The sequence below is a fragment of the Herpailurus yagouaroundi genome, unplaced genomic scaffold (assembly GCF_014898765.1).
Source record: "Herpailurus yagouaroundi ecotype Mexico unplaced genomic scaffold, PumYag 100, whole genome shotgun sequence".
Taxonomy (NCBI): domain Eukaryota; kingdom Metazoa; phylum Chordata; class Mammalia; order Carnivora; family Felidae; genus Herpailurus; species Herpailurus yagouaroundi.
The window spans coordinates 82,319,189-82,339,436 of record NW_024412391.1 but is presented as its reverse complement, the minus strand read 5'-3'; the positions used below and the strand labels follow the sequence as shown (position 1 = coordinate 82,339,436).

General features: G+C 44.8%; 1 protein-coding gene across 1 annotated transcript in view; it reads right to left on the bottom strand.

Moving 5' to 3' along the window:
• The window catches only part of CDHR3 (cadherin related family member 3), a 102,511-nt gene extending 85,584 nt beyond the window's left edge, over positions 1–16,927 (bottom strand). Inside the window, exon 1 of the mRNA XM_040471598.1 lies at positions 16,855–16,927. Within this exon, the coding sequence (XP_040327532.1) occupies positions 16,855–16,927 (73 nt within the window). The remainder of the gene's footprint in view (positions 1–16,854) is intronic.
• Positions 16,928–20,248: the final 3,321 nt, after the last annotated feature.

Below are 20,248 nucleotides of genomic sequence, written 5' to 3'. Positions count from 1 at the left end.
CCCCGCTTGGCTGCTCCTCTCCTAGACCAGAGGTCAGACACATCACAGGCCATTACTGGTGAGCACTGCCCCCTTACCTACAGTAGGAACCGTGGAAATGCCTCCAGAAATTTTTTAAATCCCTTTTCTCTTTACAAAATGCATAAAGAGAAAGAGCCAGATAGAGAAAGAACAGTAATAGAATTAAGATTTAGTCATGAGTCAACACTTATTGCGCATAGCATATTAAACTCAGTGAGGAATGGGGAAAAGACATCGAGAGTTCTAGACACTACAGTGTACTACATGAAGGGAGTCTTCGCATGGACTTCTCTTGCACTCTGGATCACCTCCTTTCTGAATCCCTCATATCCCTTTGGGCCCACCAAGCTCTAAACCTTCCCATCCTTGCCCCCCTAAAGCCCCAGTCTATTCTCTCAAGTTCATCCTCTTGGCTTTCTGCAGTAACAGCTAGTACATCCATCAGCTACACTGCATTCTGGGTTCCTTGACCTCCCTTGTCAGGTGCAAGAGGGATATTTTTCATGGAAACCCTCGATGACTTCACAATGATTAGCATTTCTGTAGAGAGGCAAGTGGCAAGCCAGGCTGGTGGGGGAGCGGCTTTGATCAGGAAGCTTTCTGTAGTTTCTCTCAAACCCCAGTCCTGCTCAAATTTCAACCATGATCCTATCTTTCATGGCGGATATATCTTTTTTGGAGAGAGGTAGAGAGCGAGCAGGGGAGGGGCAGAGAGAAAACGAGGGAGACAGAGAATCCCAGGCAGGCTCAGCATAGTCAGCACAGAGCCCGATGTGGGGCTCGAACTCACAAGCCGTGAGATCATGACCTGAGCTGAAACCAAGAGCCAGACACTTAACTGACTGAACCACCCAGCCGCCCCTCATGGTGGATATATCTTGATTTAGATTTACATAGGCATTTGTTTGCTCGATGTCAACCTCCCCATCTAGTCTGTTGGCTCCATGGGCGTGGGGACCAGGTGTGTTTTGTTCACTGCTAAATGCCCGGCTCACTGTGCCCAGCTCACTGGAAGTCCTCTGAAGAATGCTGGAGAAAAAAACTGGTGCCCGTCGTTAGTGATATTTGGTGCAGGGGGTGGAGACTGAGAAGAATGGCATAAGACACTGGGGCTCTCTAGTCGGAAAGGACACTGTCTAGTGTCATGACTGCTCAATTGTTTCCCCAGAGCCCTAAGTTCACTTGATCTTAAGCTGGATCCCCTTTCCCGTTGCAAAGAAGGCCCCTTTCTCTGTCTCCTCACGCTGTCGTCCCCTGGGCCCAGGCAAGCCTTGAAAAGGCTCAAGGCAGCACAGTGTGAAAACAGCTCATTCATCCGGTCCCTTCATCTTACAGACAAAGAAACCCATGGAAAGCAGAGAAATGGGGAAAGGTGACTGAAAAAAAACAAAACAAAACAAACAAACAAACGAATTGCTCTGTCACACTTCACCCCTTACAGCTCTTCACCGTCACTCCAGAACGCTCACCAAGACTTGTTTTCTCTCCTTCAGGAATTCACAGTAAGAAGCATCCAGGCTGGCCTGGAAACAAAAGCAGCCTGGAGAGACGTCAGGGACTCAGTGCGGAGAGGAACCTGCAGCCACAGAGGTGGCTTTGAGGTTCCTGATGATGAACATGGTGTGCACACATTTGGGACATAGCAGCCACGTGGAGACGTGAGGACAAAGGCTTTTCTGTCCTTTGCCACCCGTGAGGCAGTGCTTTTCTGAGCAGCTCTGATTATAAATCCCTGTCCTGCTATGATGGGTAAACTTGGCAGCATTCGAGATCTGCCTTGTGTCTTCACTGTTTCTCAGTTGGTTTGGGTTTGGCAAAACCCCAAATGCATTCTGCCAAGTACTCTTTCCCTTAATTTCAAATCCCCTGAGTGGCTTAAGGGAAATTTCATCCATATGTTTCTGAGTCATTTGCTGTGAACTCATCTTTTGGTAAAAGAAATATGTTCTCAAGCCAGCACAGTTCAGAGAATAGCAAAAGTTTTAGGCTGAAATGGGTCATGCTTTCTTTGGGAAGAACCTCCTAAATTTTCTCAGTATAAGAAGGACGGAAGAGAGGAATATTTCCTGTTCTCATATTCCCTCCTCTTTCTGTATGAATTCCTTTAAAAATTTTTTTTAAATGTTTTATGCATTTTTTGAGAGAGACAGTGTAAGCAGGGGAGGGGCAGAGAGAGAGGGAGACACAGAATCCGAAGCAGCTCCAGGTTCCGAGCTGTCAGCACAGAGCCCGACGTGGGGCTCAAACTCACGAACTGAGAGATCATGACCTGGGCCAAAGTCAGGCACTTCATCAACCGAGCCACCCAGGTGCCCCTGTATGTCCTTTCTTGAGGCTAACTTGAAAACCTCTATTATTTATAAAGCTGGTAAATGCCATATTCACATTTGGATTCTAAACGAACCATACATTTGTAGTTTTGAACACAAATTCTCATTTTTAACCTACACCGTAAAAGAAACAAGCAATTATTGAACACATACCACACAATGAGTGCATCTCAGCAGCCTGGTGAGATAGACATTATCCTCGTATGTGAGGAATCTGAGACTAAAAAATATTAAGTAACTAGAAAAGGCGTGCGCTTCCTAAAAGGCAAAGTCAGAATTCAAATCTAGGGCTGACTCCCAAGTGCACGTTCCTTCCACCTGTGCAGGCTCGCGTTCATGCACCGAGGGGAAGCCTAACACGCTCCAGTTGACAGGTATCATAGAGCTAATGAGGGATTCTGACCAGACGTGTTTTGTAAAGTCAACAGGGACTAGACTTGACATTGCCGAAAAATAGTTATCCTCTTTTCTGTTGCCTCAGGAGAATTTAAAACCTGCCTTACTCACTGTGATGAGATGTCATATCAGTGACATGTCATGGAAATTGTCAGTCTTGTAAGTGAAGTTTTCGATATTGCTAATAATGAAGACGAGGCTCCGGGTAGAACTATCAGCTTACAGGAATTATAGACAATAGAGGAACATGTTAACCAACACCATGCGAATGCAGTCTCAAAACCCAGAATGTTGAAAACGCCGCAAGACAGACAGCCCAGGGTCTTCAGTAAATAAATAGCAAAGAAAAAAGAAACAAGATCAAGGAAGTCTATAGATTCAAAAAAACAAGACATTTCAACTAAATGCAAAAAGACAAGACATTTCAACTGAATTCGGTGTGTAGATCTTACTTGGATCTTGATTTGAACAAACTAAGAATAAAAAGAAATCACAAGATAATCAGGGAAATTTGAGCACTCCCTGAATATTTTATATTAACAAATAGTGACTTTTTAGATGTGATAATGCTATTGTGATTATGTTTAAAAAAGAAAAGATAGGCTGTTTACAGATGAAACAATATGACGCCTTAAGTTTGTTTTATTTATTTATTTTTAAAGCTTTATTTTATTTATTTTGAGAGAGAGAGAGAGACAGAGTACAAGCAGGGGAGGGGCAGAGAGAGAGGGAGAGAGAGAATCCTAAGTAGGCTCCATGCTGTCAGCACAGAGCCTGACACGGGATTCGATCTCATGAACCATGGGATCGTGACCTGAGCAGAAGAGTCGGACACTCAACCAACTGAGCCACCCAGGTGCCCCCAAAGCCGTAAACTTGTTTTAACGTAATGTGGAATGTGGGGGGCGGCAGACAAAAGGACACTGGCCATGTGTGAACATCCATTGAGGCTGAGTGATGGCACAAGGGATTCCTTACATTAGACAGACACACATATGTTTGAAAGTGCCCACAATAAAATTTTAAAAAGTTATTATAATTATGATAAGAGTCTTTAAAAAAACTAATTCCTATATTTTGTTTCCTGGATGAAGTTATCGAGAAAACAATTTTGAGTGATCTCAGGCTAACAGTAAAGTGAATGTATGCTGCCTCTCTGGCATCACATGAAAATGAGAATAAAAACTTTCATATATATTTGTTTAATGTTTATTTCCGAGAGAGACAGACAGAGCATGAGCAGGGGAGGGGCAGAGAGAGGGGGAGACATAAAATCCGAAGCGGGCTCCAGGCTCTGAGTTGTCAGTACAGGGCCTGATGTGGGGCTCAAACCCATGAATCATGAGATCGTGACCTGAGCTAAAGTCAGACACCCAGCTGACTGAGCCGCCCAGGCGCCCCAAGAAAAGAACTTTATTTATTTTTGAGACAGAGAGAGACAGAGCATGAACGGGGGAGGGTCAGAGAGAGGGAGACACAGAATATGAAACAGGCTCCAGGCTCCGAGCTGTCAGCACAGAGCCCAACGTGGGGCTCGAACTCACGGACCGCGAGATCATGACCTGAGCTGAAGTCGGCCGCTTAACCGACTGAGCCACCCAGGCGCCCCGAAAAGAACTTTAAATTACGTTGTATGTCATCACGTTTTCTTTTCTAACTTTTTTGATGGGCATTTTCTAAGATACACTAAGAGAGTACATTATGTGACCTGCTCCCATGACATCCGACTCTGGCGGTGTCAATAGCCACCTTGTTTCATCTGTTCCTTTCCTTCCCCCACGCCCGGTGGATTATTTAAAAGCAAATTCCAACGCTTACCATGATAAGTAAGAGGTAACGTATAGAATTGTTGAATCGCTCACTGTTTTGTATACCTGAAACTAATAGAACACTGTATGTTAGCTGGAATTCAAATAAAATACAATCAAAAAATTCCAAGCATCATTATCATTTCATTTGTAGAACTTCTGTATGCGTCACTTATTTTTATCTCAGATTCATGGGATTAACAGACAAGCCTCAGATGGATTTGTAGAGTGTAGGGTCCGCCCGGAGATAATCTTGTGGATTTGGAGGCACGAGGAGACAGGGGCTGACAGCTGGGGGAGGTTTCGACGAAGAAAGGCAACAGGTGCTGAGTAAACACCGAGAAGGGCGGATCAGAGGCTCAGAGCCATACCTGGGGGCTGCAGTGTCAGGGAAGGGACTCTCCCCTCTGATGTCCAGAGCAGGGAAGGGCTCATTATGGAGGAGAGTAGGGTAACCCCGGTCCTACCTCTATGCTCGCCACCTGGGAAGTGTGATGCCAACACATCAGAGCGGCCAGGGAGGGTGCCGCGCTGGGACAGACAAGGTTTGGGATACTGAAATTTGCTCACTCGAACTATCAAAATGTTTGTTTCCACCCCATTTGATAGAAACTTCCGTAATGGTAATACACACTTCTCTGCCTCCTCAAGGAGAGAAATTGCAGGGAATATTCAGCCTTTTCTCGAGGACTTAAAGGTCATCAAGGACAGTTTTGTGCTGAACTCAAATATGGCCGTGCCTCCAGAGACTTGAGAATGATTTTGCATGTGTGCTCCTAGGCCAAACAGCCACTAGATTTTTCTATCTTTTTTTGCTTTAACAGGATTAGATGGAAGTGGAAGACAATCTTCTCTCCCATCAGCTGTACCTTTTACAGCTATCAAGGAACCTCTGTTCTGCTTCTGACTTGGGGCTTCTGAAGATTGCTACGCCTGGGTCGCAGGTAAGAGCAAATTGGCTGTGAGAATCCAAAGGGCTCACCTCTGAGTCAAGTGCGTGGGTTTTCTGCCATCTATTTTGCATTTTCAGAGCCTCCTTGTGGCTTCCTTGTTAGTTAGTAGCTGAGTCCTGGGCAGTTAAGGCTGCTGAGTAGGTGATATATTACTTCTGCATTGCTCATAGCTGTTTGATACAAGACCAAAAAAAGAACCTAAATCAGATCTCAGCATTTTCTGGAGATCAGAAAATGTGGCAAGGCAATAAGTAGCCTGAAAATATAGCACAGCATGGTAAAAACATCCTCCTAGAAATCCCAGGATCTCGGTGGGAAAGAGTTTCGAATGGAAATAGTAATTTTTAAAAGCATGTCTTATTCTAAAGAAGTATATGTAACCAAAAGAGACACAGAACTTAATTTTAAATAAGAACACATTCAACTATATCAAAATTCAGTGAGTCAAAAAAATATACCTGTAAGTCTGAGAGGGAAAAGATGCTCGCCCATGAAGTGAATGAAAGACGCTTTCCCAAAACATAATATGAACCTTTGCATAAAGACTGAGAGCAAGGCCAGAGGGCCATGACCCCCCCAGAGATCCATGACAAGAGTCAGTCACCCACATGAAAAGCAGGTGGTCCCTTTTCCTGTTACCCTGCTGACAGTTCCCCCACTCTCAGCAAGGAGACCTTGTTTCCCATTTCATTTTGACCAACGACAAAGTGTAGTCGATGTGCCGGAGATGAGAGACATCTCAGGTCAGATGCTCACGGTGTTCTGTGGTTCCTCAGGACAAGAGATTGGAATGAAAGGTGCTGGCAAACAAGGGGCCTGGATGTTAGAAAGAAGGTTGTCAAACTGCAGGGAAGACAGAAGACATTTATGAACTGAGGCCTTATAGCAGTGACTCTCAGCCTTTCCCGTGCAGCACAATTGTCTGGGGAACATTCATTCATTGAATTTCTCTGGTTGAGGTATAATTTAAATAAACTGAATGTACAGATAGTAAATGTACAACATTTAAGACCCACCCCCCACCCCCACACTGCATAGGAATTTGGACAAATGTATATGCTTTGTCAGCCACCCTTTTATCAAGATATAGGACGTATCTGTCCTCTCGGAAAGATCCCTCATGCACTTCCTGGTCACTCATAGGCTGTGCCTTCCTCCAGGCAACCTCTCTTCTGATTCATTTCTCCTTATCTTGGTTTCAACTATTGTTGAACTTCATATAAATGGAATCACAGAGCAGGCGCTCTTCTGTGTGTGGATTCCTCCACTTGACATTATGTTTTTGAGGCCCATCTATGTTGTCACACGAATCAGGACCTCTTTTCTGTAAGTGAGCGGTATCTTATTGTATGGATATACCACAGGTTGTTCATGCCGTCTGTAGTTGAGAGGCATGCGGGTCGTTTCCAGTTTGGGGATATTATGAACGTAGCTGTGACATCTCTGAGTGTATGTATGTTTTCATTTCTCTTGGATAAAACCAGATGCAGTGTTTTTGTCATTAGGTGGGTGTATGTATGTTTCACTTTGTGCGAACCTGCCAGACCAGTTTCCAAAGTGGTCACACCACGCTGGTCTCCTGGCATGACCTGTGACACTAGCACTTTGCATCCTTATGTTGTCTGGTTTTCATTTCTTCTTTGGCCATCAGTGGGCATCTCATTTCGATCTCACTTCACCTTTCTCTGATGCCCAGTGGTGTTTTCACATGCTTATTGGCCACTTACATATTTTCCTTTGTAAGGTCCCTCTGCAAGCTTTGTGGCCAAAATTTTAATGGGTCTGTTTGTCTTTTTATAAGAATTGCTAACATATGCTGCATAAAGTCCTTTCTCAGATACACCGTGTGGCAAATACTCTCTCCCAGTCCGTGACTTATTATTATTATTATTTTCTTCTTCTTCTTCTTCTTCTGCTTCTGCTTCTGCTTCTGCTTCTGCTTCTGCTTCTGCTTCTTCTTGACGTATATTTATTTATTTTGAGAAAGAGAGAGAGAGAGTACAAGCGGGGGAGGTACAGAGACAGAGAATCCCAAGCAAGCTCCACATCAGCAGCTCAGAGCCTGATGCAGGGCTTGAACTCATAAACTATGAGATCATGATCTGAGACGAAAACAAGAGTTGGACACTTAACTGAGCCACCCAGGCGCCCTGACTTATTTCTTTTACTTAACAGTCTCTTTTGATGAGTAGAAATTTTTAACTTTGATGAAGTCCATTTTTACATTTTTTTTCCCTTTTATGACTATTTGGAAAAACTTAAAATAAAAAATACCCATGCCTGGGCCCTGCCCCAGAGATTTGGTTCAACTTGTCTGTGTTGGGGCCAAGCATTGGTGCTTTTTTTTTTTTTAACGTTTATTTTTATTTATTTTGAGGGAGAGAGATAGAGAGTGCATGGGGGAGGGGCAGAAAGAGAGGGAGACAGAATCCCAAGCAGGCTCCGTGCTGTCAGTGCAGAGCCCAATGCGGGGCTCGAACCCATGAACCAATGAGATCGTGACCTGAGGCGAAATCAAGATTTGGACGCCTAACCAACTGAGCCACCCAGGCACCCCAGGCATCCCAGGCATTGGTACTTTTTAAAGGTTGCTTGAATCCTTCCAACGTGCAACCAGGGTTGACAACCCCAGCACTAAGAGGAAATATGACTTGAAATATAGAGAGCTCTAAAAAAATGAAATTCTCGAAGTATAACAAGGCATAATCCAAATGAACTTTGAGGAGGCACCTAAAAACACCTCTGTGTCAGCATGGGGGCCCTTTCGATGAGGGGGTTGGGAGAGGACCACAGAGCAGGGCAGAAGTCAGTGGTGATGCTCGTGCAGCTCCGGCCTCAGGCCTGGGAAACACTCAGAGAACAAAACATGGACCTCAAAAAATTGTGTCTGGGACAAGAAGACGAACGAGAGGGCAAGGGCTCAGAGTAGATGAGGACCTTACCCAGCTGCGGTGGAACCGCTGTCCTTGCCCTCTAGAAACAGAGTCTACAGCCCCAGGAAAACAGAACACAGATGGTTAGGAGGGAACAGGAGCTGAAGAGAATGGGGATGTGGAGAGGGAACCCCCAGCAGCTCTGATAGAGTCACGGTCTTCGGGCCCCATGAGTTACAGTCTGGGGAACTGGGAGACCTCTCAGAGGTAATTGAGGAATCACACTGTGATCTCTGAAAATCATGGACTAAGGGAGCAGTACCAGAAAACCCAAGAGGAGAAAATGCTCCCCGCTTCAGAACAAGGGCTGTCAGAGACTGTCAGGTCATGGCAGTGTCCAGCATCTGCCCCCAGGATGTGCCCTTGAACCCCGGGCAGCCCCGGGCAGCTGTCCGGGAAGCCCGAACTCACCCTGCCCACAGTAAAGCAGGTTTGACTACAAATGCAGTTGACAAGGCTCTCCTCACTGGGATGAATCTTATGAGCACGGGACTTGGCCCAGCCCTGCCCCACTACACTTTTAGCTTCTCTTATAGGCGTAATGATCCTATTATGAATTATTTGCATTTATTGAGTACCTATCATATGCTAGGCTAGTGTTTCTCAAATTCTAAATTCTTGAGTCCTCAAGAATACACATTCAGCCCAGACAGAGATCCCAGGATCCCTGTTTGAAAAGCACTGAGTTGAGAATTAAGAGGTAGTGAATGGAGAGCAGGGAGCCTGGGTGGCTCAGTTGGGTAAGTGTCTGACTCTTAGTTTCAGCTCAGGTCATGATCTCACGGCTTCATGGGTTCAAGCCCCGCATGGGGCTCTGTGCTGGCAGCACGGAGCCTGCTTGGGATTCTCCCTCTCTCCCTCTCTCTCTGTCTCTCCCCCACTCATGCTGTCTCCGTCTCTCTCAAAATAAATGAATAAACTTAAAAAAAAGAACTGGTGGCTGCATAAATAAACTATGGTACCCCTGGACAGCAGAATATTATTCAGCACTGAAATGAAATGAGCTATCAAGACACACACACACACACACAAAAAAAAACATAGAGGAATCTTAAATGCATGTTACTAAGTAAAAGAGGCCAGTCTGAAAAGGCTAGATACTCTATGATTCCAACTACACGACATTCTGGAAAAGGCAAAACTATAGAGACTGTAAAAAGATCAGTGGTTGGCAGACGCAGGGTGAGGAAGGGAGGGATGAAGAGGAAGAGCACAGTGGATTTTTAGGGGAGTGTAGTTACTCTGTATGATACTTCAGAGGTGGATACACGTCACTGAACATTTGTCTGAACCCACAGAATGTCCCCAAGAGTGAGCCCCAGTGTAAGCTAGGGACCTTGGATGATAGTGATGTCAGTGCAGGCCCACCAACGGTAACAAAGGTACCGCCCTGGTGGAGGGGGTGTTGATAGTGGGGAAGGTGTGCACATGTGGTGGATGGGGTATATAGAAACTCTTGTTTTCTGCTCAATTTTGCCATGAGCCTAAAAGTCCTCTAACAACCGAAGTCTATGTTTAAAAAATAACAACAGGGAATAAAAGTTTTGTAGAGAACATCTGGACTCCTGAAAGTACAGCTGTGAACCCAGTTGAAGAGATAGTGTGTAAGGGGTTTCATAAGCGTTATTTCTAATTCTTACAATCACCAGCAGCATGCATGTTATTCTTCTAATTTTAGAGATGATTTAACTGGGACAGATTTAAGTAAGTTGACCCAAATCACGTTGCTGGTATCTGGCAGGACAGGATTAAACCTGAGTCTTCCATAGAAATGAAAAATCCACACTCTGGACCATGGCATCCCCCTGTCTCCCCCTGCCGCCTCGACTTACCTGCCCGGCTTCACCTCCCTCTCAGACCCTTCTCAGCCTACCTGTGTTTGCATGCTTCTTCCTTCATCCCAACCGTGTTGCTGCCAGGACCCCTGATCTGCCCTCAGTCCAGTCCTCAGTCTTAATTCCCAATCTTGCCGACCAAATGCTCGCCAACTTCATTCGAAGCTCGCCAGCCCCTTAACCAGCACCTCTCCTACCTCCAACTTGGATTCTACACTTACTCTCACCTGTATGCCCAGCCAATGCCTCTTGCAGCCCAGCCCCATAGCAGGAATCAGGGCCCAGTCCTGGTTTGAGGCACAGTCATAGATCCAAGGCACAGATTGAGCCATGGAATGACAGGACTCCAGCATAACTAATGGGACCAGGTCTCCGTCACTTCCAAGAAGTGATGTTGTCGTAATATCTAATATTAGTTATGGACTAACGTTGGATACCATCTATGAATCTGAGGTGCTTTGCTTTGTGAAGAAGCTTATATTCATTTCCATCTATCTCTGATGCCTTTTGGAATAAATGGCTATAATGTCAATATCTTGAGTGGTAGCTCTCAAGGAACAGGAGAAGGACAACAGTCATCAGCTGCCTTGCAAAGAAAAAAAAAATGTGAGCCCAATTTTGGCATTATTATAAAAAACAACCATCCATGAATTACAGCATCAACAACGCCTGTATCATGACCTCTTCTCTTTCCTAAGACAAGGCAGCAGATGGTCCATACTTGTCCGGGAGCCATTTTCAATAATGCTTATTCTATTTGTCCAAGATGGGTAGCAAATATCTGTTACCTGTTTAAATACCTTCTGGAATTTTGGAGAGCACATACCTATAATATGATGTTTCAACTTTTTAATGAGTTCATTTTAAGTATAATTGCCATTCTAACTTTGTATGTGAAGTCAAGTTCATAATAAAGCTGTTATAATAGGGGGAAAAGTGAACAAAGGGTCAGCCAGCCAGTAGGAGTTAGAACTGGTGGGCGGAATTCTCGAGTCCCTGGTGGCAGCCGTTACATCTTTTCTCCACAAAGGTGAAGCAGTGCCTTCTGGAAGCCAAGCAGGTGCTATGCCATAGCAAAATCAGGGATCATTAACTGAGTTCTATCTCCATGTGTCGTAGCTATGGTCTACTGAGGGAACTTGGAGAGCCTGTGAATGTCAAAGGTATTCTCCTCTGAGCCAAGGCTAATGATGAATGTCAACTCCACTAAGGATTTTGTGTTTGAGAATTAAAACATGTTCAGTCCTCGGAAACTGTGATCCTGACTTCTTTGCCCATGATGAACATTACTACTGAGCTCAGACTGGTGTGCACTGGGATACAGATCCCTCGGTAGCCACCTCCCGCCCCCACAAAGAGTTCATCAAAACCAAGTTTTTCCATCTATCTTCTTTGCTCATCTTTGTGAAAAAATAGCACCAAGGAGCTAAGGCTATAAAATGTCTAGGAGGCTTTCGATGCCACGGTCTTACATGTCTGCTGCCCAGTTCACCAGGCCAGTTTTTGGCAGGCAGGTTCTCTACTAGATTACACTCTCAGAGGCCTACCCAGATAGGTAAGGGGTAGAATCAGACATCATAGGCTCTGGGCTCAGCCTGATCACTAAGTAAGATTTCTATGCTCACCAAGCAATGATTTTATTATAATTTGCCTTCATACAGCATTGTTGCAAGCTAAGGATGCACTAATTAGTGAACATGAATATTCTATCTTCTTAACAGTTACAGTTTTAAAAATAAGTTATTTAATCATTCTCCACTCTATAAAAAGTGAATTTGTTTCCCATTACTTGTATTAATGATTACCACAAATAGAGCAAGTTCAACAATACAAACTTATCATCTTAGAGTTCCACAGGTCAGAAATCTAAACTCCAGGTGTGCAGGGCTGTATTTTCCCAGTGGCTCAATGGGACAATCTATTCTCTTGCCTTTTCCAGCTTCTAGAGGCCACCTGCATTCCTTGACCCATGGCCCCTTCCTCTATCTTCAAAACCAGCAATATTACATCTCTCTGACCTCTCCTGTGTTGGTCACATTTCTTTATGGACTGCAACTAGGAAAGCTTCGCCACTTTTAAAGACTCATGTGATTACACTGAGCCCACCCTGATAATCCAGGAAAACCTCCCCATCTCAAGATCCTTAATCATGTCTGCAAAGTCCCCTGTCCCAGGTAAAGTAACACATTCACAGAACTGTTCTGCCTACCACAAAGATAAAGAGCAATCTTTTTTTTTTTTAATGTTTATTTATTTTTGAGACTGAGAGAGACAGAGCACGAACGGGGGAGGGGCAAAGAGAGAGGGAGACACAGAATCGGAAGCAGGCTCCAGGCTCTGAGCCATCAGCCCAGAGCCCGACGCGGGGCTCGAACTCACCGACCGTGAGATCGTGACCAGAGCTGAAGTCGGACGCTTAACCGACTGAGCCACCCAGGCGCCCCAAGAGCAATCTTAATGCCATTCATACTTTCAGTGCCTCTCATAATCCTAGGATTTGTGAATTCGAGTTTATGAGATTGGTATCGTGTATCTCAATTTTTAGAGGAGAGGTCCACCTTTCATTTATTAGACTTAATAGCATCACAGAACAAATTGTTTGTCAAAGAGTATTTGCTGAGGCCCGCAATATGAGGTGGGATTATCATCTAAGGCAAAGCAGTGCATGATCTTTTAGGGAAAAGATTTCAGTATTTATTAATTTCTTGCCTCTTATCTGAAAGGCCCTGACATGCCTCTGGATTTACAGGTTAAACACAAAACTAATAGAAGTACATTTTTTTAGCTGGTGGAAGTCAAATTTCTGGATCGTATCACCTTCAAGCATGGCATCCAGATGGATCAACACCATCCCCTACACCTCTTCCTCACTCAGCTCCAAGATGATCAGTGTTTATGCTTTGAGGCCCTCCCATAAACAAAACAGATATCAAAAATGAAAACCTTTGAGGAGTCATCTCCTGGATCTTTAAAGACCTGAAGAAATGATTTACCTCTGTTCTGGCTCAGCAAACTTCCCTGGGAGAAGGAGAACCCCTTTATCATCACAACTAACCCTCTCCTATCCTCACCTGGTTTAAAAACCACCAGCATGGTGACCTTGCAGGAGAAAAACTTTCTACAAATTCTTGTCCTTCAAGGAGATCTACCAGTGCTGTCCGACAGAATTTTTTCAATGATGAAAATGTTCTGTAATCAGCGCTGATCAATACAGTATCCACTAGCTACATGTGGTTACAAAGCATTTAAAATGTAGCCAGTGCAACTAAGCACTAATTAATTTTGATTAATCATTTGTTTTTTTAATTTTTATTTAGTTTTGAGAGAGCGCAAGCAGGGGAGGGGCAGAGATGGGGACAGAGGATCTGAAGCAGACTCTGTGCTAATAGCAGAGGGCCTGATGTGGGGCTTAAACTCACGAACCATGAGACCATGACCTGGGCCAAAGTCAGATGCTCAACCGACTGAGCCACCCAGGTGTCCCTTGATTAATCCATTTAAATTTAATATAAACAGTCACATGTGGCTAATGGCTACCATATTGGACAGGGCAGATCTAGACCATCTGGGAAGAAGGACAACTTGGCCATCAAGGTCACATTTTGATCCTGTAGATGCCATAGAGGGATAGGAATCAGGCACTCTATCATACCATGCATGGATCACTGCAAACCCGAGCATTTCCAGAGTCTGAGATGCTGAGACCAAGCCTCAAACCCACTGTTTCAACATCAACACACACAGCATCCTGAGCATCCAGAACCATAGATTTTCTGTGCTGGCCCAGAGGACCTTGCCAGTTCATGACAGTAGGCTCAATGCACAAGAATGCCCAGAAATTTGCCACAACTCAGCCTTGCTATCTTTGCATCTCTCAGCAGAGAGCAGCAGCAAAAGGCCCAGACCGTGGCCACTGCTTGGCCACCAAGACAACTTCAGGGTACACTTTCTAACACCCAGACACGGTGGCTGCACCTTATCTCTCAGTTGGCATCCACCATTACATTTTACAAATTGGAACTTCTAGCCATTCTAGAAGGAGATGCCTTCTTGATGCCACAAAATGGACATATTCAAGGAGTGTTCTTGGGTCAGCTCTTCATCTAGACTCTGACACATTCCCAGTAATTTAACCCAGTAACTAGTTGTGGGTGTAACTGGTGTTATCCTGAGCTCCCCAGGGTAGAGCCTGTCACTACAATTCATCAGATTGGCTAATGCATTTGCTAACACAGTTCATTTTCTAGTAGGCCTACAAGAAACTCATGGTGGCTACATGTAAGAAACTCATTTCATTTTTATGGATCTTCCCAATTGGGTTGCCTGGGTCTTGGAGCCTCAGTTTGTACCTCAATTTTTACAAAGCAAAAATTAAAGATGACTTTTTCTCTATGCTCTACTACCACCACCACCAAGCTATCACTTCTCCTCACAGTTAAATTTTCCCTCGAATACCCATTTGTTCTGCTACATTTACGCCAGTTCCTGCCAGCCCCCAAATCTCTTAAAGCTATCATGATAAAAATAACTACCAGTACAAATGTCCCATTGGTAGGTCAATTTATATGTAATCTTACACCAGATCAGGCCTGTCTATAAGATTAAGTTGAACAAACTATCTCCCTGCAGAAATTCTCCGTGTTAGAAACCTAGTACAGATACTCACCAAAATGCCCCAATTCTGCCAATTCTTCCACGTACCCAAAACTCTAAGAAGATGAGTAACACCTCTATTTCCCATTGCATAGGTCATACATTCTGGGGGACTGCAGCCATAGACCTCCCCTGAGCCCCAAATCCACCCCTTTCTTCATCATCCCCTCCTCTTGGCAACCAAGCTTGATTCTGAGTCATGACCATAACACCTGGCTGCCTCCTCTTCCGGTAAAGGATATGAAAGGATTCAAAAAAGTTTCAGTTCCTGATGAACTAGGAGATGTGACCTAGTATTATACCTCCTACGTACATAACCTCTAAATAACAATGTCCTTCTGCCAGTAAGTATCATGACCCAATAGACTGAACTTGGATAGGGGAAAATAATGTCTCAAGGTAGAGACCATGTAAAGGGCTGGTCTTTAAAAGGGGCTGTTTTCTCATTAATATTGAGTGTATGAAGAGATGGAGTCAATAAATATTTTTTGTTTACCTCAATGTGCCACACTCTATGCCAAGCACTAGGGATTCCAGCATATTCTCTGGCCCTCAAGAAGCTCACATTCTAGAGGAGAGGCAAGCAAATATATCAATTATTACAATACAGAGTAATTATATCCCATGAAAGAAATAAGATAAGGGCACTCGGAGAAGGTCACATTCTTTATAAGGGGGAGGGAGAGCAGGTGGTAGGCAGGGGAGACATGCTGAGTGGAATAGCAATTAGGTAGATGGGGGTAAGGCTGGGACAGGTATTTCTGGCAGCAGAAGAAATATATTCGGTAGCATAAAAGAGAGCATCCATGAAATGACCACCCAGAACACAGACTACCAGAGCCTGAGGCGGGCAAAGTAAGGTGGGGTGGGGCTGGGGGGCGGGGCAGTGGGAAGTGAGGCATCCTTAAGGAGGAGCAGTTATCTCCCGCTAATGAGCTTGATTTTATTCTGAAGGTCATAGGAAAACTACTGAAGGCTTTTTTTTTTTTTTTTTCCAACATTTATTTTTGGGACAGAGAGAGACAGAGCATGAACAGGGCAGGGGCAGAGAGAGAGGGAGACACAGAATTTGAAACAGGCTCCAGGCTCTGAGCCATCAGCCCAGAGCCTGACGCGGGGCTCGAACTCACAGACTGCGAGATCTTGACCTGGCTGAAGTCGGACGCTTAACCGACTGCGCCACCCAGGTGCCCCTACTGAAGGCTTTTTAAGCAGGGGAGAGATATGATCAAGTTTGTGTTTCAAAATAAGGACCGAATCCATAGTGTGGAGACTGAATGGGAAGCCAAATCCGGAGGCAAGAGGATGGATGAGGTGGCTACATAGTGATTCTCAAGAGTAAGATGACAGGGGCGCCTGGATGGCTCAGTCAGTAGAGCACGCAACTCTTGGTCTTAAGGTCGTGAGTTCAAGCTCCACATTGGGCACAGAGATTACTTAAGACACACACATACACACACGAGTAGGATGACAGTGGCCAGGATGGGGACAGAGCAACAGAGAGGAACAGGCAGTTTGGGGAAATATTAGAGGTATAAAGGATAGAGCTTAGCGATTAAACTGGCCATGGGGAAGCTGAGGGATCACAGGCACTCTAGGAGAACCCCCACATTTCTGGCCTGGCCAATTGGGTAGTTGGTACCATTTGCTGATTCAGGGAATGAAGTTGTTCCATTACAAGACCCATCCTCATGTCAGCACCACCTTGCTGACTCTTGGGCTTTCTTGGTTTCTTAGTTTCAATCGAACATCAGCCCCCAGTCTTCCCCTGCTCTTCTATTTTGCTCCATGAAGGAACTTCTGCCTTTGTCCCATCCTTGATCTTCCCTGGCCCCTTGATGCATCCTTAGAGTGGATCCTAAGTGACCGCTAGTCACGTCTCCGCTGTAATTAACCAGCCCGACTTATGCATTCAACCAACCCACCCACGTTGTCACTGAAACTGCCTTCCTTCATCACCCTGTTGGCCTCGGTCCCGCCTTCCACTCCAGGCTCCATGGCGACACACTCCAGTCTGAACCAGTCCCCTTTCAGAGCCACTCAGAGCCCAGTAAAAAAGTGAGTTGATATCAATCCACAGCAAAACTCTAGACTAGACTATAAAAGAGATATTTTGTGAACTTTAAAGAGGAAAGGTGATGATAACTAGGAACTCATAGGGTTTGCTAAGAATAGAATTAAGGGGCGCCTGGGTGGCTCAGTCGGTTAAGCGGCCGACTTCAGCTCAGGTCATGATCTCGCGGTCCGTGAGTTCGAGCTCCGCGTCAGGCTCTGGGCTGATGGCTCAGAGCCTGCAGCCTGCTTCCGATTCTGTGTCTCCCTCTCTCTCTGCCCCTCCCCCGTTCATGCTCTGTCTCTCTCTGTCTCAAAAATAAATAAAACGTTAAAAAAAATTAAAAAAAAAAAAAGAATAGAATTAAACACTTCCCTTTTCCGATAGGCTTACTAGATTAATTAACCAGGAAAACGCTACGGACAGAAAAGCATTCTACCAAATTTCCCTTGTCCTTACAGATAAGACTGAATGCTCATACAATGAAGTGTGTTTGCCTTTGACTGGATAACTGTAGCCTGGGAATATGGATTAATTTATTAATTAAATGATTGATTAATCCCCCCTGCAGGTGCTCAAAGACTCTGTCCTTGGTATTATCTTCAACAAAACTTTTATCAGTGATTTGGACAAAAAGAGACATTATAACTATTAAAATATGAGAGTGACATTGAGCCAGATAGTTTAATGGGCTATCAAATTGGGAGTCTAAAGGATATATATAAGTTGGGATGATAGGTCACAACCAACAAGAAAAATAACGGAGATAGATATGAAGTGCCTCTTTGAAGAAAAAGAATTCCGTTTGCAAGGATACAAAATGAGTGAATTGAAAACAGTTGAGTAAAATGAACAAAAAACTAAGGGCTTTCTTGACACCAAAGTCAAAATGAGAAAAGACCTCTTCATTCCCCCTGGTTCCTCCAAGCCCACAAGGCAGTCAGAAGCCAGAGCAAAGGAGACAGAGTTCCCCTCTGCTCTGCACAGAACATCCAGCTTTTAGTAGCATGCTTAAGAGGGACTTTGAAAATTTGACTCACTCTAGGGAGTAGGATGGGGTGGGGTGCTTTTATACACTTGAATTTAATACTCAGCATCTATTTGCATTTTTTTAAAAAAAGAAAGAAAAACTGGGAGCATAGAGTGTTAGTTAAGAGTGAAGAATTTGGAGTCAGATTGTTCACATTTCAATTCAGCTACTTATTACTTGTGGGAACCAGGCAGGACACTTAACCTGACTGACCCTCAGTCATCTCTCTCTCTCTCTCTTTTTTTAATGTGTATTTATTTTTGAGAGAGAGAGTCAGAGCATGAGCAGGGAGGGGCGGAGACAGAGGGAGACACAGAATCTGAAGCAGGCTCCAGGCTCTGGGCTGTCAGCACAGAACCCAATGCAGGGCCCGAACTCACGAACCGTGAGATCATCCCTGAGCTGAAGTCGGTGGCTTAACCGACTGAGCCACTCAGGAACCCCTGGCCATCAGTCATCTCTTAATACTGTAAAGATACCTATTGCATCAAGTTCTCATGCAAGATCATGTAAAAGACATACCTGAACTCACTTTAACCATATTCAGGAAGGAACCACCCGGACTTAGAGCCCAGAAATGAGAAGAGAGATCTTGAGAAGGAAACAGTGGCTCTCTTTAAGTGTTTGGGGGAGAAACAGGAGAAACGTCTTTCTGTGTTGCTCTAAAAAGGACCACTGAGACCTATAGGTAGAAACTCTTGTGGTGGCAATGCCTTTCAATTCGCCCTAAGGAAGAACTCTTTCAACTCAGACCACCTGTGAAAAGCAGTGAGCATGCCGGGGGCTGGAGGTGACCCAGGGCCAGTTGCACAACCACCTGCCGGAGATGATGTTCAAGGGAGCCTCGCCCTGGGAGTTTGGGTGGGTTAGTGGTTCTGAAACCAGGCTGATCATCAGAGGCACAAGGTTTCACGTCCACATGCAGTCCAGATGGGTCTCAACTGGTCAGGGGGCAAGGATATGCATTTTAGAAAAGTTTGCCAAGAGACTAATGAAAAGCCAGGCCTGGAAACCTCTGGATTATGACCTGTTTCCTTGAGTTTGAGAACCTGTGAGATGATACACGCTGAGTTGAATTTTGAAGAGGGAAGCTAGTGTAAATGAAGGCCAGACTGTCTGTGTAGGAAATGGAGAAAGGACCGAGAGGCTCACCCCGTTCCTGCAACAAGGCACACACGGCCAGGATCCAATGTGGCCCTGCCGCCCTCTGACGAGGGGAGGCTTAGGTAGATGTCAACTTCCTACAAACCACCAGCATACATTTTGCTTGAAAACCGTGGTCACAAACAATCCCTCCCCAGCAGAATCGTACGACGTATTCCGTTTTGAGAGGCGAACTAGGTCTTAGACAAAAAGGGAGAGAAAGGAAGATGTCCACATGCCGTGGCTAATGAAGGGAATGGAGGAGAGGTGCGGGCTTTGTTACTTTTTAATTGGAAGAAGATGGTATTTTAGGCGATGAGACTTGTAAGAAGTGCCATTAATTGTTTATTGCTGTCACTGATGAGAAGAAGGTGGACAGGCAGGGAATGGACTTTTTAAAATGAGCCATCTTCAAAAAGTAAGGAGGAGCTCGCAGGCCTAGGGGGGGGGGGGGGGGGGGCGTAGGTTAGAGTATTAAATACGAGTCAGTTACTGGTTATGGTGATAAGCCCTTCCCTAGTTATCCTAGCTCGGTAAGCACCTCCAGTTATACTATTGAGATAATCGTATTATAATTATATGGATATATGGATATGGATCTGGATAATATTATAATTATGTGGATAATAATATAATGTTGAGATACTAGCTTATTCTCAGAGCAGCACTTCCCAACTTAGGGCCAATGACATCTAAAGAACTCCAGAATATGCAAATGTGCACCAAACGTGGTTTGTAGCGGCGTAATCGGTCCCCGGCGTATTTTCACTACTATTTTTGAAAACTTTAAATTGTATTTATTTGTTTATTTTGAGAGAGAGAGAGGGAGAGCGAGCGCAACTGGGGAAGGGCAGAGGGAGCAGGAGAGAGAGCACCCTGAGCATGGAGCCCAGAGTGGGGTTCGATCTCATCATGACCAGAGCCGAAATCAAGAGTCAGACGCTTAACCAGCTGAGCCACAAGGCGCCCCCTATTTTTGAAATTTATGTGGATAGCATTGGAATTAATAAAGCACACATGTAGACACGTAAAAACATGACTGAACTCACAGCAGCTTTTCATCCCTAAAATTGTCCGGATCAGTGGGGACCGA